The 27,550-nt window shown below is 38.0% G+C and overlaps 1 protein-coding gene across 2 annotated transcripts; it reads left to right on the top strand.

Moving 5' to 3' along the window:
• The first annotated feature begins 690 nt into the window (after positions 1–690).
• NIPA2 (NIPA magnesium transporter 2) lies at positions 691–26,832 on the top strand. Of its 2 annotated transcripts, none has more exons than XM_060617924.3 (7): positions 691–976; positions 1,725–1,861; positions 9,463–9,690; positions 11,006–11,062; positions 20,304–20,394; positions 21,793–21,953; positions 25,329–26,832. In XM_060617924.3, exons 3-7 carry the CDS (start codon positions 9,552–9,554, stop codon positions 25,961–25,963), a joined length of 1,083 nt encoding a protein of 360 aa, XP_060473907.1. In that variant the 5' UTR covers positions 691–976; positions 1,725–1,861; positions 9,463–9,551; the 3' UTR covers positions 25,964–26,832. The 2 variants fall into 2 exon arrangements, with proteins under 2 accessions (XP_060473907.1, XP_060473906.1); XM_060617923.3 differs by having other exon boundaries at positions 691–941.
• The last annotated feature ends 718 nt before the right edge of the window (positions 26,833–27,550 follow it).

The raw sequence follows: 27,550 nt of genomic DNA on the forward strand, positions 1-27,550 counted from the left end.
ATTCAGAAACAGGAACAACATACCCAGAGGACCTTGGCACCTATAACCCGACCTGGCTAGTCGCACCCCATCCCGCCCCCTCCTCTTATAAATGAGCCCTCTGTCTTTGTCCATTTTATAGAAAACCATGATTGTGGGTTCTAAGAAAGCCAAGGCGGGACAGTCTAACAGTGGGTTGCCTATGTATCTCATGAGAAATACATCTCTGCTCCAAGTGTCTTAAGAGGCGCTTTTACCAAACCACTAAAAAGAACGCCTTCTCTACGGGTTTCGATTAGGTCACCCTCGGGAAGAAAGAGCCCCACTTGGAGCCCAACCCCGCCCCCACCACTTGGTTTCGCACCTCCGCGTTCCGGGACCCGCCTCCAGCCTCCTGGCCCAGCCCTAGCTCCGCCCCTTGCCCTCTCGGAGCACCATTTCCCTAGGGATTGCTAGGCAGTCGGCTTAAAACGCAGCTTTACACGGTAACCGCGTAAGGGAATTCGCATTTTAAGCAAGCAGCACACAGTTCTTTGACTTCAATCACTTGGTCGTCGAACCTACTTTGCAAAATATTGCATCCACTCCTTCCTTCATCCCGCCCCGCTCTCTTTGCTCTCCACAGCCCAAGGCCAGCTAAAGAAACCGGAAATCCACAGTAAGGTGGGCCGGGGCGGGCCTTTGCTGCGTTGCACTGCGCGTGCGCGCGCTTCCTTTTGCGTCACTCGACCGCGCCCAGGCGCTCCTCGGTTACTTACAGCTCTAGGTCCCGGCGGCGGTCGCGGGTCATCCGGGGCAGGCTCCCCTCGGCGCTCCCCCATGGAGGAGGCGGCGCGCACGGCTGCAGCCCTGGATGCTCTCACCTCCTACTGGACAGCGTCTAAGGCACTGGCCGCGCGAGCTCAAGAAGGGGCGGCCCGTGCGGCCTGTGTGGGCGTGTGAGCGGAGGTGACCAGGGCCAGGTAGTGGAGGGGACCATGGGCGGCCTCCAGTTGGGGTGAGGTCGCCAGTTTTTAATTTTTTCTTTCAAGCAAGGGCGAAGGGGCTGTGGTCGAATCTGCTGGTCTTGGGTTGGCAGGGGCCCTTCAGGGGCGCCTTTCTCTTCCCTGGGAACACGTGTGTTGTGAAATGGAAGGGCTTTTCCTCTTATCCTGCTTCAAGGAATCCCACTGCGAATTGGGTTGCTATTAAATCCTATGGAAATCTGGCTTGACCCTGTCGGGGCATCAGTTCATTCAGCTCATTCACATAGTTTTCGTTTTGTTGTGAGTTTTAGATTGTTTCAGCTGCTGCGGAGATATTAACTGACCGTTGAACAAGTTTTAGAAGTCAGCCGTTGAACATGACTTTTAATTTCCTAACTTTTATAAAGTCATTTAATCCCTCCTTCCTTTTCATAAAAACTCTATATACGTTTAGTTTTGTTTATGTGTCTCTTTAATTTGTTCACTAGGTTTTTCAATTCGTTTAATACAGGACTACGTTTTCTGTTTTTAGAAATTCTCTATAAACCATATACCTAGGTAGTACTTTTTTTTTTTTTTTTTTAGTAGTAAAAGTAAGATGGGAGAGTAGAGATCTTTGTTTCATTGCAGTAGGCTATCTGTTGAAGTACTATGTTTATGCTTGGTTGAGTAAGTTTCATGTTGGTAAGTAAAAAGAGTATGGAGGCTAGTAGCCAAATTTTTGAAACTGTTGGTAACTGTTCAGTCCTTTTGCTTACTTATGTATTTTCTTCTTTCCAGGCCGGAGCTACTCTACCAGGGTTTAAAACTTTAAATGAGAATAAAGAGTATTATTTACAAGGAAATGAGAGTGAATAAGTCATCTCTGACCTCTTCCAGCCTTTTTTTTCATAAGAGAGACCATATTAAACTTACATGTAAGTTAAAATTTTAATTTATAACTGATGTTGCTAAATTAGGATTGGAGATTTAGGTTCTGCAGTATTTATAAGTACCGTTTTTAAAAATAATTAGCGGGAAGCCGGGTTGCTTAGTCGGTTAAGTTGGCTGACTTTGCTCAGGTCGTGATCTCACCGTTGGAGAGTTTGAGCCCTGCATCGGGCTCTGTGCTGACAGCTCAGAACCTGGAGCCTGCTTCAGATTCTGTCTCTCGCTCTCTCTGCTCTTCCCCGCTCGCTCTCACTCTCTTAAAAATAAACATTAAAGAAAACTTTTTAAAAGAATTAGCAAAGTAAGAGATTGGAAAAAGTTAAATCAGTGGAAACCAAACAGAAGTAAAGATTAAGAACTCTAATATTAGTTTTCATTCAGCGTGGGCAGCCCATATAGAAGTAGAGTCTAGTAGACACTTAGGTTCCATTTCAGACTGTATAACTTTCTGTGTGGTCCTCTGCATGTGATTTAACCCCTTGGAGGTTTGGTTTCTTTAGTTGTAAGGTGGGGATAAAGATACCTTCTTCTCATTGTATGTATTAGAAATAATGTGTATCAGTTACCTGGAACAGTGCTTCATAGGTGTTCAGTAAGTAGTAGCTATTACTATTTAGAGGGAAATGATAAAAAAGAATTACACTTGTTTTCAGGATATTTCTTTTATATAAAAATACCCTGCTGTGGTATCCTGCCTACCCATGTTCACTCAGTGTCAGCCACAGTGGCCTTTCTTTTCCTGGAAAGCTGCATAACAGTTCATACCTCCATGCCTTTGCATTTTTTCTCAGCTTTGTTCTTTTCCTGTCTCTTTCAGGGCTTTACTCAGTGTTATCTTCTCCACTGGGCCTCTTAACCAAACTAATTCAAATAGAATCCCCTCAACCCAACTCCTCAATGCCCTTAACCATAGCGTTTACCACCTTCCAATATAATATTATTATTTATTATTATTTTTTTTAATTGTCTTGCCCTACCTCCAACACAAGGTAAATTCCATGAGGGCCGGGTTTTGGTCTGTTTTATTCACTGCTATATTCCCATTCCTAGAACATAGTATATATTCATGTCAATGTTTGTTGGTTGAGTAAATGAGATAAGCACCTGTCCACAAGGAGCCACCGTGAAGGGGATTTAAGTCGTATACATAAGTAACCATAATATAGGCTAGAAAAGTGTCCAAAGAGAAGTGTAGGTTTAAAGGCCAAGGAATTCAGAAAAGATTGATTTCTCTGGTTTGTGGAATTCAAGCAGGGCTTCATTGTGGAGGTGCATTTTGAGTTTGCACCTTAAAAGATGAAAGGGAAGGGGCACCTGGGTGGCTCAGTAGGTTAAGCGTCCAACCTCGGCTCAGGTCATGATCTCACAGTTCGTGAATTCGAGCTCTGCGTCAGGCTCTGTGCTGACAGCTCAGAGCCTGGAGCCTGTTGCAGATTCTGTGTCTCCCTCTCTGCCCCTCCCCTGCTCATGCTCTCTCTCTCTCAAAAATAAAATAAACATTAAAAATAATTTTTTTTTTAAGATGAAGGGAGAATATAAACAAAGGTATGGAGGAGGAGAAGGAGTAGGTAAGAATGACAGCAGTATATTGACCTCTGGTGTATCATAGGGTATGTGAATTATAGTATAGGGAAATAAGATACAAAAGTTAGGTTGGGAACAAATGGTGAAAGGTGTTAGAGGATTACAAAATTTGAACTTCTTTTTGTAAACATTGGGTAGCCATTCTAAGGTTTTAAGCAGAATGAGATAGCACAGATGTGTTTTATAGAGCAGTGTGATAACATCATTGTTGAAGCTGAATGAGGATTGGGAGAGCCATGGAGATATGAGGCTGTATTTCACAAAGGTATACTCCATATGGTACTCTTGGCCCTTGTATCCAGTTTGGGTAATGAGGATGGTGAAGCCATGGTCAGAATACAAGGAGGAGCAGATTGGGCAGATGATGATTTACACTGACAGCCAGGTTGGAGCTGTTTCTTCCTTGTGTTCCACCTCTGGGTCTAAATGGAGACTCCAGTGGGAAAGGCAAAAGGCTGGATTCTAGCACTAGTTCTGCTACCTACCCACTTCTTGAGAAGTTGCTTGACATCTCTGTACCTGTTTTCTCTTCATGGGGCCCTCACCACATACCTTTCAAGGTTTTGTGAAATGAAATGTCAGAAATGCTGTGACAAGTTTAAAGCTGTAAATGTACTTCTGTTGGTATATTTTTAAAAAGTATATGACTTTGGTAATTGTGTTGCCTACTGTTAGTCATTTTGCAAAGCAAATCTTAGTATCATCTTATAGATGGTAGAATACTAGTCCCATCTTTTCCTGTTACTTACATGTTCTCCATATTTTAGAAGAGGGTGGACCAATTTCAAAACTTTATTTTCTTTAAGATATATTTATTTCATTTTTAACATAACTTGTATTTAATGAAAGTTAATGTTATAAATATTCGTAAAAGTAAAATCACCTTTGAAAGTTAAACTTTAGAAAGAACAATTTGGAAATTCTAAGAGCCTTTAAAAGTGTGCTTAAAATTAAAATGGGTCACTTCAGATCATTTTACTCAGCTGTGGAATCCTTGAGGTCAGGGACTTGTGATCAAATCATCTTTATAACCCCAACATCTGGCATATTAGAGCTGCTCCGCATGTTTACTGAACAGATGACCACACTATAAATAATAATAACAGCTGGAGGAGAGGAGAATGGGATGGGACCTTCTACCTGGTCCCTGTCAGAGGTAGGATGGGCACATTATCACCTGAAGCTTGTCATCTCTGATTTGAGAACATAGTTGAAGTGAAACATACTAAGTTTTCTTGTTTAGCTGTCTTTAAACCTGGCCCTACTTCATAGTATACTCAAGAATAAAACAATCCATTTCAGGGGCACCTGGGTGGCTTAGTCAGTTAAGCGTCTGACCTCGGCTCAGGTCATGATCTCGCGGGTTCGTGAATTCGAGCTCCACGCCAGGCTCTGCACTAAGCATGGAGCCTGCTTAAGGTGTACTCTCTCTCCCCCTCTCCCCCTCTCCCTCCCTCCCTCCCTCCCTCCCTCCCTCCCTCCCTCCCTCTCTCTTTCTTTCTCTTTCTCTTTCTCTTTGTCCCTCTCACCTGCTTGTGAGTGTGCCTGCAGTCTCTCTCTAAAATAAAAAAATTAAAAAATGAGCTTTATGTAAGAAGTCTGAATTTGGATTTGTGAAGCTATTGGATTGGAACTGTAGCTAAACCTGACTTGTTTATGGGTATCATCTATGCAGGTAACAAAGTTATATTTTATAGATTTCAGAATATTCAAACTATAAATCAGCTTGTTCAGACTTTTAAAAGGGAGGTTTGTGGACCAGAGAACTTTAGGTAGTCACTTCCTCAGTAGAATTTGAATGATAATTAAGAACAGTGCTTCATGATGATAATGGTTAAAGGAGCTGATTTTAAGTTAGGGGGTGCTTTGATGAATATTAGGTGATCCTTGTTCATTGGAATGCAGAGTGGGCTGAAGTGTGTTTGGTAGCTAGGTTTCTTTACTCCCATCTTCCCAGACTTTTTACTGTTACCTTTGCATTTTCACTTACATATAATACTATCACTTCCCAGCATACTTTGACAACTTTTTACAGTTCATAAGTTTATACACTGTAAAAACAGTTGTTACATTTTAGGAAGCTGATCTAAATGATACAGCTTTATTTTTAGGGCCAATTATAATTATTCCATTCATCTATATTCACTGAGAAAACCGATATTAAGACATATTTTGAAGCTGTAGGAGCCCAGCATCTGGCAGTCTAGTGAGGAAGACTGGGTCATAAACATGGTTAAGTGAGTCATTTAGAGTGTGCTGGGAATACCATTAAGCACACTTTTTTTGTTGTCATAATCTTTTTATAGTCTCTCTCTATATATTTTAATGTTTATTTTTGAGAGAGAGAGACAGAGCATGAGCTAGGGAGAGACAGAGAGAGAGGGAGACAGAATCTGAAGCAGGATCCAGGTTCTGAGCTGTCAGCACAGAGCCCAGCGTGGGGCTCAGACTCATGAACTGCGAGATCATGACCTGAGCCAAAGATGACGCTTAACCCACTGAGCCACCGAGGTGCCCTTACAGTCTATAGAAGTAATTCTTTCTGCTAACCATTTTATTCCCAAATTTTCTGCCTCCCCCCTCCCTGCATATGTTTATGTCTCTGTACATAACTGATTGTCACAATCCAGAATTACTCCAAAGGCAAGCTGAAGTTAAGTTGAAGTTTGGGGTTACCAATATGTGGCACGTAAAGAGACCAGTAGTTTATTTTATTTGAAATTTGAAAATCAATAACTTTACAGATTCTTTAGCTTCTTTCTTTTCTTATGTGTCTCTGTTAAGGTGGCGACTTAACCAAGGTCATGCACCCAGCTAGAGGCAGGACTGGATCTTCCAAATTCCCTGCCTTGGACCTTTCTCGATGCATTTTCTTCCCTTAGGAGTGGCATTCAGAGGACTAGGGATACTTCTCCAAATCCTTATGAGAAAGATCAGTCTGGAAAGGTTTCAATTAGACAGCTAATCTCATCCATATTGTATGTGACTGATACTTATAAAACTTGGAGCACCTCCCTGACTTGAGTGTCTTATGTTCTTTCCATGTTTCAGTATTATCTTATCCTAGATTGTGGGGTGACTTTGCTTTTGAGACTTGTTAGTTGTTTCTCTCCTGACATCTCTGCAGCTCTTGAGCACTGCAACATGTGTTTTAAAAAACCTTGATATGGAAACGTCCAAACATACATAGTACATAGAATAGAGAGAAGTATTATTCTCTCTCTAACAATGAACCCCTGTCTGCCTGCCACCCATCTTTACCACTGATCCCCATTTCTGCAGACAAGTTTTGGTTTTTCAAAAATCTGATGGGAATTTTATATTTACCTGTAGTAAGTCTGTTTAGGTGTGTAAGTTAGTTATCCCAGTGGCATGTAGCATTTATTTATGATCGTACTCATGGTTCATTAAGTCAGCAGGGATGACTCTGTGTTTGGCTGTGCACAGGGTGATGGCAGGGTGCAAAGGGGCAAGCAGAAATATAAAGGTCCTCTTTAGGTCTAGACTTGGAACTGGCACTCCTGTCACTTACACCTTCCCCCCCATTGGCCAGCATAAGCCACGGAGCCAAGCCCCAAATCAATGGATTGGGAAGGACTGTTCTTATGAAGGGTTCTGGGAACCATAATGTGACTCAACAGGCAAATCTAAACACTGGCCCCTTTGGCCCCTTTTTACCATTATTACAGAACATTATCGTCCATTATTTAACTGTCTTTTGTTTGTCTCCCATGGAAGACTAAAATTTAGCTATCACCATTTTATGCATAGAGCTTAGCATAATGCTTAATGCTTATGTTTGGTAAATACCGTTTGAGTGAATGGATAAAGCAATTGAGGGGTTAGGTGGTTAGAGTTATGATGCTTTTGCTAAAAGCCAGAATCTCATAACCTGAACAATGGAAAAAGTTGGCTAGTGGGCAAGGGTTAATGAGTGAGGATCCTGACTGAATTGTAGATTAGTTCTGGAACTCAGTAGTTAATTTGTGGGATAAAAAATCTCAAGACCTACCAGAAAGTTGGGCTGGCAGTAAGTTATAACTAATCATAAACCTTCTTGCTGAGTAATATCTTTCCCTCTACTTTCTGCACTTTGCTTTAGTTCATTTGTTAGCAGAGTTCATGAGTGACATTTGAAATGTCTTTGATAAGCCTCTGCTCCCTGTCTGGTCTTGTGGTTTGAGCCCTCTAGGTCCATGGCCCTCATGTTCTCCAAAAAGTCCATCAGTATCACACTTGCACTGTGGCAAACATCTGTCTGTTAGAATGATCATCCTCTGCTAACAAAATAATGTGGAAGCTGTTTTCTTTCTACACACCCCCAAATAGGCTAAATAACAAATAAATGACCATCTGCTTATATCTACATAGATTTCAAAGAAGAAACTGTATGGGTGAGAAAATTTTGAGTTTCTCTGTGTAGATTATTTAAAAAGGACATGTTGTGAAACTGGTAAATGTATTTATGAACTAAATTTGTATATATTTATGATTTATTTTCGTTCTGTAGAATATTTTTTCTTAACAGCAAAGTTTTGTTACTTTGGACTGTCAACTAAGACTGGAACCATTATTTAAATATGAAACTAGAGTTTATAAAATTAATTTAAATTTTTAAATTTAGTGTATTTTTCTTTTCTTTTCTTTTTTTTTTTTTTTTACTGCTTCAACAGTATTTATTTAACCTACAGATATTCCTCTACCATATTTTGCATAGATAGTACCATGCACATGGTATACAATCTCTGGCTGTCCTGCCTGTTCAGATGAGGTCTGTTTTTTTTGTTTTTTTATTTTTTAAAATTTACATCCAAACTAGTTAGCATATACTGCAACAATGATTTCAGGAGTAGAGTCCTTAGTGCCCCTTAGCCATTTAGCCCATCCCCCCTCCCACAACCCCTCCAGTAACCCTCAGTTTGTTCTCCATATTTATGAGTCTCTTCTGTTTTGTCCCCCCCCATTTTTATATTATTTTTGTTTCCCTTCCCTTATGTTCATCTGTTTTGTCTCTTAAAGTCCTCAAATGAGTGAAGTCATACGATTTTTGTCTTTCTCTGACTAATTTCACTTAGCATAATATCCTCCAGTTCTATCCACGTAGTTGCAAATGGCAAGATTTCATTCTTTTTGATTGCCAAGTAATACTCCATTTTGTGTGTGTGTGTGTGTGTGTGTGTGTGTGTGTGTATACATACATGTGGTAGATAGATATATATATATACCACATCTTTATCCATTCATCCATTGATGGACATTTGGGCTCTTTCCATACTTTAGCTATTGTTGATAGTGCTGCTATAAACATTGGGGTGCATGTGTCCCTTCAAGGCAGCACACCTGTATCTCATGGATAAATGCCTAGTAGTGCAATTGCTGGGTTGTAGGGTAATTCTGTTTTCAGTTTTTTGAGGAACCTCCATACTGTTTTCCAGAGTGGCTGCACCAGCTTGCATTCCCATAATTTTTTTCAGTTTTATTGAGTTATCCCTGACATAAAACATTATATTAGCTTAAGGTATACAACATAATGATTACATATATGTATATGTTGTAAAATGATCACAATAAATTCAGTTAACATTTATCACTTCACACAATTATAAATTTTTTCTTGTGATGAGAACTTTTAAGATTTAGTTACTTTCAAATGTACAACACAGTATTTTTAACTGTAGTCACCATGCTGTACATTATACCCCCAGACTTCTTTATGTTATACCCATATCTGTCACTCCTCTATCCCTGGCTCTGGTAGCCACCAGTCTGTTCCCTGATTCCATGAGTTTGATTTTTTAGTATGGCTTTATATCATGATCCTATCTTTTGCCATAACTGGAAGAGAGATAATTACATTAGTGGTAAATTATAAATAGTAAGTATATTATCAATAGTAGTAATGAAAATATTCCTTTATGAGAAGAGAAATGGAGTAAATTTTTGAGTTGCATTTGCACTATCACTATCATTCTCTGAAAATCTTGTCTTGTTTTGCATTGTTTAGATTTGAAGACTGCATAACCCTGCCTCTAGCACCAGCGGTTTCTCTGTTTTGTAATCAGTGTGATTTAAAGAACTTCAGTAACAAACGAAATGATCCAGGGGCGTGGAAAATATGACTTTTACATTGGTTTGGGATTGGCTATGAGCTCCAGCATTTTCATTGGCGGGAGTTTCATTTTGAAAAAAAAAGGTCTTCTGCGCCTTGCCAGGAAAGGCTCCATGAGAGCAGGTAGGCTATGCCCTATGTGACTGTGAAATGATATCTGTGTATGCTTGTTTACTCAGGTTCTTGATGGTAGACAACCACATCTTAATTCCTAGTTAGTATATTTGAAACTTTGAACTATGCAAGCCTTGTAAATGTTTATAGAGAATCAAACATCAGTTACTTTGTAATGAGAAAAATAAAAGTGAGACAATGTCATTAATAAGCTAGCTGTTCACTCCTATAGTTACTTTCAAAGTGGAAATAAGGACCAGTGCCCTATTAGCATCCAGTCTTATCTTAAAATTTTGATATTTCTGCAGAGAAGGAAATGAGGGTTTATGAATAGAATCAGAATCTTACTGAAGGCAAGATCTTGGGGGATACTCATTATGATTGAACCCCACTCTGACTTTGGCACATTCACAACAGCATTATGTTGCATCCTGGCCGTGTTTCATCACTCAGTCTCTGCTTTAGTTCTAAGTCTGGTTCTGACCTCACAGGAAGACCTGCTTTGGTAGTAAACAAAACAAAACAAAACAAAACACCTTCTCCCTCTTTCCTGTGCCATCTTTATGGCCAGAGCTAATCAAACCATCTTAAAATAGTGGCCTCTATTAGAGGTTAGTGGGCAAAGGAGAGAGTATTGGCATATACTGCGTGAACAAGTATATTCCTCATTCTTGTCCTAAGACAGGTACTTGCATTGTCCATGATGGATATGTTTATCAAGGAGTTCATTTGCATTGGCTTTTTCTTTTGGACAATGGCTTAAGTACCAGTTGCTTCCTGGTTTTATTATTTTTATTGGGAAGAAAGTCAAGTAGAAAAGGAGGGTGAATATCCTAGCAGCCCCAGACTGTGATTAATGCTTAACTTTTTATGTATGGTCAATATAAGACCCCTTTCTCCAAGGTAACTGCCTCATAAATGGGGCTAACCCACACCTATATGGCTTATCCACTTTCAGACTAATTCATTTGAAGCTGGACTACTACTTACTGGTTCATTTTCTTTACTTGGTTTATTGAAGCTGAGTTCACGAAACAAAAGAATGAAGTATGGACTGAATATAAGGATTAATTTAATTACTTCACTCAAGGAATGAGGTTTGTAGTATAGTGCAAACCTAAAAATTGTAACATTTTCATTATCCTCATCCTCTTTTCTAAGAAAATCATAAAAATATTATCTAAGAAATCATGATGGAACCTTTATTCAAAGTAATAATCATCAACAAATAAGATGTTTTAAAATCTGTCATAGCTAATAGTTGTCATAAATTTATAAGAGTCTGATAATCTTCCCAAAAAGTGAAATATTTTTTCATTCACAGGTCAAGGTGGCCATGCATATCTTAAAGAATGGTTGTGGTGGGCTGGATTGCTATCAAGTATGTATAGAGAACATTTCAAGAAAATATAATTGTATATTAAAATATTTGCATATACTAGTACAGCTTCATATTACTAGCACATTTTAAAACTAATTAAATTCTTCATTTTTATTTTAAAAATTTTTTAGTGTTTTTTTGGGGGTTTTTTTGAGACAGAGTGAGTGGGGGAGGGGCAGAGAGAGAGGGAGACACAGAATCTGAAGCAGACTCCAGATTCCAAGCTGTCAGCACAGAGCCCAATGCGGGGCTCGAACTCACAAACCACAAGATCGTGACCTGAGCCAAAGTCGAATGCTTAACTGACCGAGCCACCCAGGCACCCCTTAAATTCTTGTTTTTTAATGAACAGTACTCAAAATAAGTAAAACTTAAGCCAGTAAAAGTCATTTAGCAAGCAGTTTAATAGTTTAATTTGAATGAGAAGACTTTCTTTTACCTGTCTGATTAAAACATGTTTAATGTACCTGTGTTTTTTTAAATTCTCAGTTTAAGAAGATAAATTTGATAGTAAAAGATCATAGAGGGGCACATGGGTGGCTCAGTTGGCTAAGCATCTGACTCTTGTTTTCAGCTCAGGTTATAATCTCATAGTTGGTGGGATTGTTGACTCTGCTCCAACAGTGTGGAGCCTGCTTGGAATTCTCTCTGCCCCACTCCTCCTTGTGCACTCTTTCTCTCTCTCAAAATAAATAAATTAACTTAAAAAAAAAAAAAGATTGTAGAAAACATCCCATTTTTAACTCCTCCCCCTTCATTGACTTTCATTCCAAATTGGAAAACAGGTATCCATTTGATAAGAGTGTCCATGCTTATTTTGATGATTACCTTTAAAAAAGTGCATAGAGGGGCACCTGGGTGGCTCAGTCGGTTAAGCGTCCGACTTTGGCTCAGGTCATGATCTCCTGGCCCATTGAGTTCGAGCCCTGCCTCAGGCTCTATGCTGACAGCTCAGAGCCTGGAACCTGCTTCAGATTCTGTCTCCCTCTCTGCCCCTCTTCTGCTTGCTCTCTCTCTCTCTCTCTCTCTCTCGCTCTCTCAAAAATAAACATTTTTAAAAAGTACATAAAAAATGATATTTAATTCACTGAGCCTCCAAAGTATTCAGGATTAAATTATGTAAATGTTCTTATAAGTTTAAGAGCAGTTGAAATAACAAAGAGACTGATTTGACCATTCAGCAAATATTGTTTCTTGTATGCCAGGTGTTGTAGGTGCTGGAGATAAACTGTTGAAACAAACAGAAAAATCCTTATGCACATAAGACTTAACATTCTAGATGGAAGACAAATAATAATAAACAAGATAAAGAAATTAAAATGTGTGTGTTAGTGACAAATGCTAACATTTGCTAGGAGTAAGATAGGGAAGGGATGTGAAGGATAGATGGATAAAAGATGTAAAGGAAATGAGGGGGCTAGCCATATGGATATTTGGGGGAGGAATGTTTTAAGCAGGAGGAAACAGTAAATATTAAGGCTATGAGGTGAAGCATGCCTGACCTTTTGAAGTGTGATAGCTCAGAATGATTTTTGCCGCCTGGTATTTACACTTTTGTATAATCCTCTCACACTGAATTAGTGCTGGCCCAGTGTGGTGATAGGATGCAAAAGAAGTTGTAATGTGTGGCTTCTGAGGCCAAGTCACCAAAAGCCTGTGGCTTTGCCTTGATTGCTTGGGTTGCTTACTGAGGGAAATCCAGCCTTCAGATGACTGCAGCCCCAGCTTATATCTTTGACTATAAACTTCTTGAAAAACCCTGAGTGAGAAGTACCTGTTGATCCCTTTCTGAAGTCTTGACCAATAGAAGTTATGAGAAACCATGAGATCTTGACCATTAGAAAATATGGCTTGTCTTTTAAACTGCCACATTGGGGCGCCTGGGTGGCTCAGTCGGTTAAGCGTCCGAATTTGGCTCAGGTCATGATCTCGCGATATGTGAGTTCGAGCCCCGCGTCGGGCTCTGTGCTGACTGCTCAGAGCCTGGAGCCTGTTTCAGATTCTGTGTCTCCCTCTCTCTCTGACCCTCCCCCGTTCATGCTCTGTCTCTCTCTGTCTCAAAAATAAATAAACGTTAAAAAAATTTTTTTAAATAAATAAATAAATTGCCACATTTTGGAGTGCTTTATTAATGCAGCACTGGATTATTAAAGCCTCAGGTAACATTAAAGAGGCAAGAACAGCAAGAGAGTGAATGTGGGGGAAGTAGCAGGGGATAAGTTCAGGGAAGTAATGAGGGTGGGTCTTGTATATCACAGACATGACTCTGACTTTAATGTGTGGGAAGTCATTGGAGACTTGAGCAAAGGGGTGACATGATATGCTTTAGGTTTTAATAAGGTCTCTCAGGCTGCTGTGTTGAGGAATAGACCACATAGGGGAAGAAGCAAGAAAACCAGGTGGGAGGTTATTGAAATAATCAGGTAAGAGGTGGTGATGGTATGGACCCAAGGGAGTTGCAGTGAGCATGTTAAGAAGTGGTAGAATACTGGATTTTGTTTTGAAGATGAACTGATAAGATTTGCTGAAAACAAGTTAAAAGGTTGGATAGAATATAAACTCTTAAAAACATGAAAGATCCAACATGTAGTGAATTACCTAGCCAAGATCAGAGAAAGTCATAAAGCTCAGAATAAGCTGAAGACACTTCTGCTCTAGATGTAATTGCAGACTTCAGAGCAGGTAGGTAGGAGAGAGAGTGAACTTTTGAATTGGGCTAATAAGGGTCAGAGTCAGGTGCTGCTAAGAATGGAAACCAGGACAAGATTATTGTATTGGAATTATAAAAACAAATAAAAATTAACTACATGTCTTTTACAAGATGCACATGTAAAAGAAGGATATAGAATGGCTGAAAGAGAAAGATGGAAAAACACCTGAAGAAAGTTGAGATTGAAGAGTATGCTAGGTAAAATATAATTCAAAGCATAAAGATAAAAGGTTCAACTTCTCAGGAAGCTTTAACAGTTCTAACTTTATTTAATAATATAGCCTTGAAATATTAAAAGCAGAAGTTGACACAGGAACAGGGGAAATAGACAAATCCAACACCATATGGTGAAATATTAATATAACACTCTCATAGGGTAAGCAGAGTAAAATTGTTAAGTCTATAGAACATTTGAAGAGCAAATTTAACAAACTTCTTGGACATGTCATTGATCTACATTGTTTTCAAGGGCATATGGAAAGAATATTTATACAAATGGACTATTTGCTAGACCATAAAGCCAGTCTTAAAGTTTTCAGAGGATTTAATGGAGTGTTTTCATAGATCATTATAATTACCTTAGAAATCGGTAACAAAAAGAATACATAAAAATCCCTATGTGTGGAAGTTTAGAAATACACTTATGTACTCCATGGTTTAAAGAAGTCAGAATGAAAATAGAAAATATGTTCAAATTAGAAAATAGTATGTTGGTGCCCAATGCAAAATATAACTTGTGGACTATTACTGAAGTAATTAAAATTTACAGCTTTAAATAAATATAATTAAAAATAAGAAAGGTGAGGCATATAGTTCAAGAAAAAAAGAAGAAGAAAATGTAGAAGGAAGTAAAGAGAAGAGCTAAAATTAAATAGAAAACAAAAGGTATTAAAACCAACATTTGGGTCTATGATCTAAATGAAATTGATAAACCTTTTGTTGAAACTGATGGAGAAATAGAGAAGGCAGAATAGCTGGTGATGTAACTAGAGTTTTGTAGATACCAACAGGATGTTTGAACAGTTTTATCTCAGTAAATATAAGAACTTGGATAAAATAGGCAGATTTCTACTAACTTAGTACAGTTGGGTCTATAGTTTTAAAACCTTTGCATACATTAAGCCCTGGGCCCAGATGGTTTCATTGGCAAGTTCTGTGGTCATTTTTATTTATTTATTTATATATTTATTTATTTAAAATTTTTTAATATTTATTTTTGAGAGAGACAGAGTGCAAGCAGGGGAGGGGCAGAGAGAGGAAGACAGAATCTGAAGCAGGCTCCAGGCTCTGAGCTGTCTGCACAGAGCCCGATGTGGGGCTTGAACTCAGGGACTGCAAGATTATGACCTGAGCGGAAGTCAGATGCTTAACCAACTGAGCCACCCAGGCGCCCCTATTTTTAAAAGAAATAATTGCAATTGAGTAATTTCCTAATAATAGAAAAAACGGTATACATTCCCCTACTCTTCTTAAAAATCTAGCATAATTCTAATACCAAAACTTGACTCTGTATAAGAAAGGAAAAATAGTCTGGTCTCATTTGTGAACATATATGCAAAAATCCTAAATAAATTATGAACAAACTAGATTCATTTTAGGGGGGTAAAGTTGGCATAACTTTGGAAAACCAATCACTGTAATTAATGATGTTAACAAATTCAGAAAAAGCATCATTTCAGTTTACCGAATTTTTATTCGGCAACTATTCATAACTAAAAAACCATTTCAAATAAGTCATTTCAAGACCAGTGAAACCAGAACAATCAAAATAAGCACCAAAATGAAATATTGAAGGCTTTCTTTTTGAAACTGGAAACAAGCAAATGACTTCTCGTTACTCCTTCAATATCCTGAAAGAATTTCATAATAAATGCAGTAAGGCAAGGGGGTGGAAATAGAAAGAAACATATAAACTTATTATTTACTGATTGTATGATTGTGGGTATAAAAATTCCAAATTATATGCAGATAAATTATAAAATTAAGATTTAGCAAAGTGGTGTTGGGTTACAAAGTCAACATACAAAACTTAGCTGTGTTTCTGTATTATCAGCAACAATTAGAAAATGAAATGTTAAAATGGTGCCATTTGCATATAATTCTTAAAAACAAGAATTATTTAATTCTAAATCTAACAAAAGATGAGAAAGATACTGATGGAAAAAAATGAAATCTTATTGAGAAAAAGACAAATACAAGGATATATTATTTTCATGGATTGAAGGATTCCTTATTGGAAAGTCAACATTCCTCTCCATAGTGACAGGTTAAGTGCTATTCCTTTTAAAACCTATGTGCTTATGTGCTACGTGGTAAGTTGATTTAAAAATTTGAGGGGCGCCTGGGTGGCTCAGTCAGTTAAGCGTCTGACTTCGGCTCAGGTCATGATCTCACAGTCTGTGAGTTCAAGCCCCGCGTCGGGCTCGGTGCTGACAGCTCAGAGCCTGGAGCCTGTTTCAGATTCTGTGTCTCACTCTCTCTCTGACCCTCCCCCATTCATGCTCTGTCTCTCTCTGTCTCAAAAATAAATAAACGTTAGAAAACAATTTTTTTTTTTAAAGCAGGCTCCAGGCTCCAAGCTGTCAGCACAGAGCCCGGTGCAGGGATCAAACTTAGGAACTATGAGATGATGACCTGAACCAAAGGCTGTTTAACCGACTGAGCTACCCAGGTGCCCCTAAGGCAAAGATATTCTTTTTTTTTTTTTTTTTTTTTTTTCCAACTTTTTTTTTTTTTTTTTTTTTTTTTTAATTTATTTTTGGGACAGAGAGAGACAGAGCATGAACGGGGGAGGGGCAGAGAGAGAAGGAGACACAGAATCGGAAAGAGGCTCCAGGCTCCGAGCTGTCAGCCCAGAGCCTGACGCGGGGCTCGAACTCACGGACCGCGAGATCGTGACCTGGCTGAAGTCGGACGCTTAACCGACTGCGCCACCCAGGCGCCCCGCAAAGATATTCTTAAGAAAAGGTGAAAGGATTTACTCTACTAGGTATTAAGATTTATTATGAAGCTACACTGAGTATGGTGCTGTGCCAAAATACACAATAGACCAATAGAAAAGAATGGCGAACCCTAAAACAAACCCAAAAACAGTATATTTATTGCAAAGATGATATTGAAATAGAGAAATGTGCTTTTCAGTATATATTATTGTAACAATCCATATGGAAAAAAATAAAATTTGATTTCTATCTCCATACATAAAAACTTTAGGTGGTTTATAAACTTAAATGTGAAAGAGAACACTAAAGAATTTGAAGGATAAAGAATTTAAAGAAAGATCTCCCATATAAGAGATGGGTGAAATAGGTGAAGGGTATTCAGAGTACACTTAAGGGGTGCCTGGGTGGTTCAGTCCGTTGAGCGTCCTGGTCTTGATTTCGGCTCAGGTCATGGTCCTGGAGTTGTGGGATGAAGGTCTGTGGCTCTCTTCTCTCTCCCTCTGCCCCTCTCCCCCACGCTTGCGCTCTTTCTAAAAAATAAAAAAAATTTTTTAAAGTACACTTAAAGATGAGCAGTGAATAATGTATAGAATTGTCAAATCAGTATATTGAACACCTGAAACTAACAACACTGTATGTTAACTATACTGGAATTAAAATTAAAAAATAACATTTCTCAAGCAAGTTGTAGGAAGCACTATCAAGAGTTTAAAAGAATGACAAGGCAAATTACAGAATGTGGCAAAAAAATGGTTGTAATATTTTGCTGATTTAACTCAAAATATTACTAAATATTAAGTTGATATCTCATGGATATCAAATTGTCAACACTGTGGAAAAAAGGGTTGATATAAAACAATACAAAAGTATTCCAAACAATAGCTTATCAATATTTGTTCCTTTGATGGGACTTTCTCATATAACTTTGATTCGTGAAATGATTTCATTTACAAAGCTATTCTTTGATATTGCCTCAGCTTTTAGCTGTTTTAACTTTATTGTGATGTTTTCTTCCGGCACTTGCTTTACCTTGGATAAAAACTCTTAATTTTTTCACATTCCTCTTTTTCCAGATAGCACCTCTTTGCCACTAGTTCCATTTCATCATGTCCTTGTGACTTTCCAATATTCTGAAACTCCTCCAGTTCCAGGGCTTTTTTTTTTAGCACACTCTATTACATGCCTAGGGAAATTTTTATTTTTATTTTTTTTCTGGTTGTTGTTTAGTTAACCTAGAGCAGTTTTAGGTTTAAAGCAGTATTGAGGAGAAGGGACAGAGATTTCCCATATGCTCCCAGCCCATACACATTTATAGCCTCTCCCATTATCAGTACCCCTCATCAGAGTGGTGCACTTTCTACGGTTGATGAACCTACACTGACACATAACAATCACCCGAAGTCCATAATTTACATTAGGGTTCACTCTTGATGTACATTCTGTGGGTTTAGAGAAACGTATAATGACATACATCAACCGTTACGGTGTCATGCAGCGTAGTTTCAATTGTCTTAAAAATCAGTGAGTCTTGGGGGAGAGGGGGGTTGCAAATATATATACATTAAAAAATAAAATAAGGAGCACTTGGCTGGCTCAGTTGGTTAAGCATCTGACTCTTGATTTTTGGCTCAGGTCATTATCTCACAGTTCCCCCCTTTGAGCTCTGTGTTGACAGCACAGAGCCTGCTTGGGAGTGTCTGTCTGTCTGTCTCTCTCTCTCTCAAAATAAATAAATAAACTTAAAAAGAAATATCAGTGAGTCTGTTTTAAACCTTCTATTTTCCTCTTCCAACTCCACTGGCTTCCACACTCTCAAATAGTGGTAGGCCTTCTACTTCAGAGAGATCATAAAAGCCATTAAGAACTCCCTCCATTTCCCACACCAAATCTGAAATCTTACCTTCGTTCTCATCCCTTTTTCTCGTTACAAAGAAAAACGTCCTCCTCCTGCTTAGGCTAACTCCTCCATCTGTGTTCTGGATTCACTTCCCTCCACCTTGTCAAAGACTCTCCTGCCTAGGGCAATTTTTAACCCACAGAAGATTTACATCCAAAATATATAAAAACTTACCTCAAATCAGTAAGAGAAAACAAATAGATTTACTGGCAGACAGGAAAAAAAAATTGACCAGCTTCTCCATTAAAAGATTTCCTTTGTCCAACACATGAAAAGGGGAAATGCAAATTGGAAGAATAATAAAATAATCCCATTCCCCATTAACAGATTAGCAAACTTCTAAATCTGACAGTACCACCAAGTGGGACAAAGGGAGCTCTGTTACTCTACTAAGTGAAATTTGGTATAACCATTTTGGAAAACAGTAGCCATGAGTGATCTTTTTCTATAAGATCACATCCTTCCCTTGCATAAGATTCCCCAGTGGCCTTTCAATTTAGATGAAATCCTTGTCAGGACTCACAAAGGACTTGTGCCATATGGCCCTGGCTACCTCTGACTCCTGGGCTACTCTCCCCTTGCTCATTCTATTGGAGCCGTCCTGCCTTCCTTGCTGTTCAGACATGCCAGACATTGCCTTGAGTCAGAGGTTTTTTTTGCTGTACTCCCTGACTGGGACATTCTCCCCCCCCCCCCCCCCCCCCGATAGCTGCAGGTAAATATTTTACTTCAGACCAGACTGTCTAAAAGTTACCTATCAGAGTGCCCATGTTTGGCACCACGATCCTGCCCTCAGCAGCACTCCATTCCTTTCTGTCACTTTGTTTTTCTACACTGCGTGGGCTAATCACTTGACCTTTATTTTGCCTGTTTTTTCCCTCACAAAATGTAAATTTTAGGAGAACAGTATCTTTGTTTTGCTCAGTGCTGCATTTCCTGATCCTACCACAGCATCTGGAACATTGTAGGTACCTAAGGATGTCCTTCGAATATAAGAGTTGGGTTTTAAAAAAAGAAAAAGCTAGTGAAAAAGACTTGGGAGAAGTGCTTTTACACCAGTTTTAGCTGCTTTTAATTGATTTGTGTTTGTTCTCATAGGATATAGGTATCTATTAAAATTTTATTTTAAAAAATCTGTAAGCATAAATTAGGTCTCTTCCAGTTAAAATTATAGATTTGTTTCTAATTAGTTGGAACTTTAGTGTTGATAATTTACAGAAGAACCTTTATGAATAGCTGGGAGAAAATAAATTGCTAAATACAATTGAAATAGTACATAATATATATACAGTACATAATATATAAATAGTACATTATTATATGTGTGTGTGTGTGTGTATGACCCTTCAACAACATGGGAGTTAGTAGCACCAACCCCCTGTGCAGTTGACAGTCTACAAATAACTTTTGACTCCCTAAAAACTTTACTATTAGTGCACTATTGACCAGAAGGCTTAACCAACAACATATTAGCATATATTTTGTATGTTATATGTATCATACGTTGTATTCTTAATAAACTAGAGAAAATATTAAGATCATACAGAATACATCTACAGTGGTTAAAATGTACATGTAAGTGGACAAAGTTTAAACTCCAGTTCATGGGTCAACTCTAAATGAAAATAAAATGCAGTCATTTCCATTTTGAGTGATTTGTTCCTGAGTTTCTTTTGTTGTCTATCTCCCAAGTGGGAGCAGGTGAGGTGGTCAACTTTGCTGCATATGCCTTTGCACCAGCCACCCTAGTGACTCCGTTAGGAGCTCTCAGCGTCCTAGTAAGGTAAGGACACTACATTTCATATGTAGAAACAGCAGTCGGTATTTTAGTCCATGAAGTATTCAGTACCATCTAATTATACATGCTCAGAATAATTTATATTTAAACAATCTTGAGAACTTTTTTTAAGCTGTGTATTAATTTGCTTTTAAAGGGTTATCTTTTGTGCATAGGCATGCTGTCGATTTGGGAGAGAAAATGCATCTATGCTTTTCTTGCTTGTATTCAGAGCCAATGATAGTTCTACTTTTATTACAATTTTTTAAAATTTCAAGTTGGACTTGTTGGAACATTTATCATTTGAGACATGTACACTTTGATAGATGATGGTTGATGATAAATCAGTTTTTATACCTACTACAGAAAATCAGTGATTTGGTGCAAGATTATGTGCCTCTGAAGCCTGATTTGGGGTACTCATTAGGAGCAGTCCAAGATTTGTCCTTTTTCTGTTATCTTAATGCTTAGCCCCAATAGCTAATTAGCTTAGCCCCTAATAGTTGAAGTTGGATTTGGGCTACTATTCTCAAAGTTGATTAATAAGTTTTCTTTTAATTTTTCTCCCCCAAGATAGTTTGTATACATATATAAATTGATATTATATGTAAATTACATAATTTTTCAAGATACTATGTAATATATAATGATATATTATGGTACATTGTCTTTTACCCTGAATTTTCTGTATATTATACCATTATATTTATAGGTTTACATTATATACATTTTTAGATTTGGATTAAACTGGCTATAATGTATTAAAATTTGATAACTTAGGGGTACCTGGGTGGCTCAGTGGGTTAAGCATCCGACTTTGGCTCAGGTCTTGATCTCACAGCTCATGGATTTGAGCCCCGTGTTGGGCTCTGTGCTGACAGCTCAGATCCTGGAGCCTGCTTCGGATTCTGTGTCTCCCTCACTCTCTGCCCCTTCCCCATTCATGCTCTGTCTCTTTATCAAATAAACATCAAAAAAATTTTTAAACTTGATGATTTAATTAATAGACAAATTATTACACGAACACATAGGAAGTATGCATCAACCAGTATGGATAAATAAAGTTGAGCCAATTTTAAGTACAAAATTTGGGTTTGGACTTATATTCATAGGCTATAAATGCTATAAAATGCTATAAAAATGCTATAAATTTGTGCCACAGCTCCATTTATTGTAAGTTTCATATTTTCTACAGTGGAAATACGGTAACTATGCTGGTTTAGTGTATGATGAAACCAGTGTTTCTCTGGAAACTTTCATTTTAGCTTTGTCTAAAAGCCAGAATCTTTACAAGTTCACAGTGTTTTAGTTTTTTAATAACTTAAAATTCTGAGTTGTGTTGATATTTAAATATGAGAAAAGTGTGATTATTTTAATGTTCCACACTCCTCTCCACCATTTTAGTGCCATTCTTTCTTCATACTTTCTAAATGAAAGACTTAATCTTCATGGGAAAATTGGATGGTTGCTAAGTATTCTAGGATCTACAGTTATGGTCATTCATGCTCCAAAAGAAGAGGAGATCGAGACTCTAAATGAAATGTCTCACAAGCTAGGAGATCCAGGTAAGAAATAATAAAAGCTGTATCGGTCTTACTAGTTTGCTTTTTTATTTAGTTTTTATTTTAACTAAAATTTTATGTGCATGTAAAGAGACAAATTGTTCTACATAGCTTATTAGGAAAAACAGTGGTCATTTTCCTCCCCTATCAGCCCCTAAACCCTTGTTTATTTTGTTCTTTTAACTCTTTGTCTATAAATAACGTGCTTATATTGCTGCTAGTCTCTTTGGCTTTAGGCATCATCTGTTATATCTACTACCTATTGTATGTACTTAGTTCCGTTTAAGTGATTTATTTATAATCACTACATAACTTTTATTCCCAGTTTAGACATATGATACATTGTGATTTCTTCTCCTTTACTAATAAGGATATTGTTTGATAACTTTTTTGTGAATATACCAGTCCATCTTGAAGCTTTTCTCCAGTGGTCTTAATTCTCCCCTCAGAAATTTCAAACACATTAGGTATTCTGCAGTTTCATCTCTTCTGGAAATCTCTGCCAGAGACTCTTTTGGCCTTAGTCTAGACTGGTATCTTGAGGGTGCTAGCACATTTGTCATTCTAGATTTTCCTTCATCAGCATTGTAGAGGATCCCCTCCACTTTCTATTTTTTCTTGCTCTGAATCCTGGTTTTACTCCTTCATTTTGGTTGGAGCCACTGTTGTAGGAGAGAAGAAAGGCACAGAAGAGATGAGACTTTTTGAGACTTTGTATATATAAAAATGCCTTTAATCTATGTGACCTCATTGTCTTCTCACTTCCAGTGTTGCTGCTAAGAAATCAAACACAGTTGATTCTTTATCTTTAATATGTGACCCATCTTTTATCTTTAGAAACCTTCAGGATGTCGTCTTTGCTCTTGTCATCTGAAATTTTCCACTGATGTACCTAGCTGTGGGCCAGTTTTATCCATTGTCCCAGATACTTGATGGATTTTTTTAAATCTGGAAATGTGTATCTCACTCTAGGAAATCAGTTTGTCCTTTAATTTTCTGTTTTCTCTTTGTGAAATTCTTATTCTTCTGTTGATTGGACTTCCTTGATTGTACCATGACTTTTCTTATATATATTTTCCCTGTTTTTACCATTTTTCCTTTTAGCTCTGTGTCCGGGGAGATATCCTCAGTTTTGTCTTACAGCTCTTTGACTTTTTATTTCTGCTATTTCATGTTTAATTTCCAAGAGCTTGCTTTTATTCTTTGGTGTGTGTGTGTGCCAAAAAAACACAACACAAAATTCACCCTCTCAACATTTCACATATATGTATGGTCAACTACATGCATGGTGGTATGCAGCAAGTCCTCAGAGAGTCCTGGTTATTTTAAAGTTTTTCTGCAAACTTCAACGTCAAGATTATTTGTGGGCTCCATTTTTTCTTTTGTTTTCAGTCATTTAGTTTTGTCTTTTGGCAGTTCCAGTTAAATGCTGGACATACAATATTAAAAAGTGTAAAGGCTCTAAATGATGTTTTATTCCTTCAGAGAGAACCTAAATTTCTTCTGTCAGGCAGATACAAGTACAGATTACTTTTAACTTAAAGTGTTGCTTCTATCTTTTTAGGGGCTGGTGTCTTTCCATTTTGCTTATATTCTTGATCAAAGTCCTTTTCTCTCAACTGATAGCCTGGGATGTTTACTTGGACCTTCCACCTTGGTGAACTTTGAATGGCAGTGTCTGTGTTAGCATTCCAAGATTGCAGGCCTCTTCACTCAGCTCTCTTGCTTTTTCACCAGGCTGTCCACTTGGCTTCTCTAACCTAGGCACGTGCAGCTTCTGTGCCTACAAATGCCTTAAGGGGAGTTGCACATAGAAATTTGGGCTCACTTGTCTTCAGTTCCTTCCTTTCTGGAATCTTGGTCCATTGTGTCCTAGCTGCTTAGGCAGCCCAAAATTCCAAGGTTTATTTTTGCCTAGTCTACTGAAACTTCCACATGCCTCAAGTCACCACTTTCTGCTGGCCTTTATGCCCATCCTTACTCCCTACTCTAGAACTGGCAGTCATTGCAAGGGAGAAAGCAGAGAGATGAGTGTGGACCTTATCTTTTTCTCCAATTTTGCCCCTTCAAGTTCTGGTTGCTTCTCTGGTATTTCATCATTGTTTGTTTCTGTTTGTTTTGGTGCCTCTCCTGGTGATCCTTGGCTGCCTTCTGAATGTCGGGCTTGTCAAATCCCCAGCAAAACCTCCTGCTTGGCTGCCTGAGTCCTGGGAGTTGAGTGGGACAGGGGGAGTCAATGGCATAGACATTTACCTTACCCTAAAGTTCTGTGTTAGTGTGGTACCTTCATACTCAACTGGCCTAGAGTCCTCCAGTTCACTGTGGCAGGAAGAACAGTCACTCAGATGTTCAGAACTGAGCAGGGATTCTGGGATCATAATTTACTAGACTTTCAGCCAGGCCTCCTGTTTCTCATTCTCCCCTTAACCCCACTTCCAGAGATACACTGTATCTTTGGAAAGTTCTGTGCTGCAAACTGAGTTACATTCTAGTCTTTGATCTGCTGATGTGGGATTCAGCTTTCGTGGATATGCTTTATCAGTTATGAGTTATCTTCTGCTTTTTGGCTTCCATAATGTTACTGTCATCTCCTTTACCTGTTCTTGTTTTTGTACATTTGCTTCTTTAAGAATCCTATTACTACTTATTTATTAGCAGAGTTTAAGGAGTGACTGCTCAATTTCCTCATCTTAAAATGCAGATGATAGTATTGATATTATTGGGTAGTTGTGAGGATTAAATGAATTAATCAGTGCAAATTTCTGAGAAAAGTGCCTGGCCCATGGTGCTACACAGTTGTTTGCTAAGTTCAGTTCTCCATATTCAATGAGAACCCTGCCAATACTTTTCAGATTCTTTTATTGATTTGCTGTTTACCCCAGTGTTTGTCTCTAAATATTGTATCTAAATATTTAAAAAATTTACTCCTTTTAGGATGAACTTTATAACTGCTGTTCTTTTCAGCATCTATAAATTGTTGAGTGTTCAAGATCATCTCATAATTTCTCTCCACTAGTTTCTGATTATTTCCATTCTTGGAATTAGAGCATTCCAGTGGGTAGGAAGTAATAAGATCTTCTAGAATAGGTGGCTGTGAATCATTCTGATGTTTCCTATGGTCTAATTATCATGGGGCCTGAGATACTATGTTAAAAATGTTAGTGGTATAACAATTTGTGAATATGAAGCACGTTATGGTGCTTCCAGTGTATACACTTAACTAAATTTTTATGAGTGTGCTTTTGCTAGGGTAGCAAAAGAAATCTAGTACTTATTTTAGGGACACACCTTTTCTCCTTCGTATTGAGTTTTGGATTCTCAGGGGTTTCTTTTAATACTTACACAATTACTAAATAAGCCTCTTCTTGCCTCCTCCAGGTTTTGTGGTCTTTGCAACACTTGTGGTCATTGTGTCATTGATCTTAATCTTCGTGGTGGGACCTCGCCATGGACGGACAAACATTCTTGTGTACATAACAATCTGCTCTGTAATTGGAGCATTTTCAGTCTCCTGTGTTAAGGGCCTGGGCATTGCTATCAAAGAGCTGTTTGCTGGAAAGCCTGTGCTGCGACATCCCCTGGCCTGGATTCTGCTGCTGAGCCTTATAGTCTGTGTAAGCACACAGATTAATTACCTGAACAGGGCTCTGGATATATTCAACACTTCCATTGTGACTCCAATATATTATGTATTCTTTACAGCATCAGTTTTAACTTGTTCAGCTATTCTTTTTAAGGAGTGGCAAGATATGCCTGTTGATGATGTCATTGGTACTTTGAGTGGCTTCTTTACAATCATTGTGGGAATATTCTTGTTGCATGCCTTTAAAGATGTCAGCTTTACTCTAGCAAGTCTCCCTGTGTCTTTTCGACAAGATGAAAAAGCAATGAATGGCAATCTGTCTAACATGTATGAAGTTCTTAGTAATAATGAAGAAAACTTAACCTGTGGAATTGAACAACACAGTGGTGAAAATGTCTCCCGAAGAAATGGAAATCTCACAGCTTTTTAAGAAAAATGTAATTAAAAGGTTAATCTATAATTGTGTTATAAAGTGAATTTGAGTATCAGAATGTGTCCGAAAAAACATTGTTCTCAAAAAATGTTCTCTAGAGACAATCTTTTTTAAAGTTTCACTGATTTGGACCAAGAAATTACTTTTCTTATATTTACATGATGGTAGCTCACTAAAATGACCTCAGTACATGGCCAATTTCTATTAACATTGTATTATTATAGAGGTATTTTAAATTTTCCTTCACCAAAATCTAAATGCACTGACAGTTTTAAGTCTATAAAAATGCTGTATTTTTTCATTGGTGATGAAAATCTGAAATGTACATTTGTCTTCCCCACTCCATCAATCCCTGACCATCTGAAGGCTTTTTGATTTAAAAAGGAACAAAATTTTCCTAATACATTATCCTGTGATTTACCTTACCTGTAAAAATGACTCCTGTTTGATGACTTATTTTAATTTTAAAATGTTAAAAGAGAAACCTAAGTTACTAAATGAAGAAAAACTAATTTACAAAAAAAAAAAAAAAAAAAGAGGGTAGGAAGTTGCCTGAGGCAATGTTTCTCACACTGTGACTTACCACCACACATTTGATGGTCTTCCTATTCTTTGATGGCACCATGCTAAACCAGCTCATCCTGTGTCTGTCAGACTACAGCCTGACCGGTTTCATTCTTCACTTACTTTAATCCCTTGATACCTGGAACCTTGATTACCATTTTACATCAGCTCTTGTACTTTTCAGTATATTTTCATAATGAGTTATATTGTCATTTAGATCTAACAACTCTGGGAAATAAAGTCAAAAGACTAATTTCTTAAATTTAGTTCATGTTATAATAAAAAGAAAAATTGAAACAGTTCTCATCTAAGTCTGAATGCTTAGAACACACTTAAGATGTTTGTAAAATATGGTTTCTTCGTACCAGATATTTTACTTAAGAGTTTGTGTAGACCACTATATATTTTGACCTTTTAAAAACATCCATGAAAAAATGTTTATGGAAAATTTCAAATGTATGCAAAAAGGTAGAATATTATATAATGAACTCCATCCAGCTTCAAAACAGATCATCATAGCAATTGGCCGTATAAAAGTGACAGTTGACACTATCCACTGGGTAATAGGAAGAACACAGGCTTGTTCCCACTCTGCTGCTCCTACCCCAGGTCACCCAGCTTGACCTCCACTGTGTAACGAGTCACCACAGGTGCCTCACTGTCCTTGCCTGGAGGTTGCCAGAGCCTCACTATGGTAATGGCAGCAACGTCCCACACAGCTCTGCATTGGCTTTATCAGGACCGAGTTAGTCTCCCAAATTTCATGAAATAAATTTCCTTTTCGTCACCATTTTCTTATTAATCCTGCAAAGAGCCTTTGTAGACATTTTTTTTCCTAACTGCCTCTCCCATGTAATCTTAATATCACAGATACACTGTGAGAAATAGGCTCACTGACCCAATCGAAGGAGGGACATGGAGACTTGGAGCATGTGAAGCAAGGCTTTAATCGACATCCTTTCAAGAGCAAGTGTCTGACCGAAAGGCACATTGAGGGCACTTACAGCAGACGATTTATGA

This window comes from Panthera onca, chromosome B3, assembly GCF_046562875.1.
Source record: "Panthera onca isolate mPanOnc1 chromosome B3, mPanOnc1 haplotype 2, whole genome shotgun sequence".
In the NCBI taxonomy this organism is placed as follows: Eukaryota; Metazoa; Chordata; class Mammalia; order Carnivora; family Felidae; genus Panthera; species Panthera onca.

Bases quoted from the DNA above. Each gene is read 5' to 3' on its own strand.
- NIPA2 (XM_060617924.3), top strand. From the start codon at position 9,552: ATGATCCAGGGGCGTGGAAAATATGACTTTTACATTGGTTTGGGATTG. The intron at 11,063-20,303 runs GTATGTATAGAG...CTATCTCCCAAG, and splicing joins GTGGGCTGGATTGCTATCAA to TGGGAGCAGGTGAGGTGGTC. The intron at 21,954-25,328 runs GTAAGAAATAAT...TGCCTCCTCCAG, and splicing joins TCACAAGCTAGGAGATCCAG to GTTTTGTGGTCTTTGCAACA.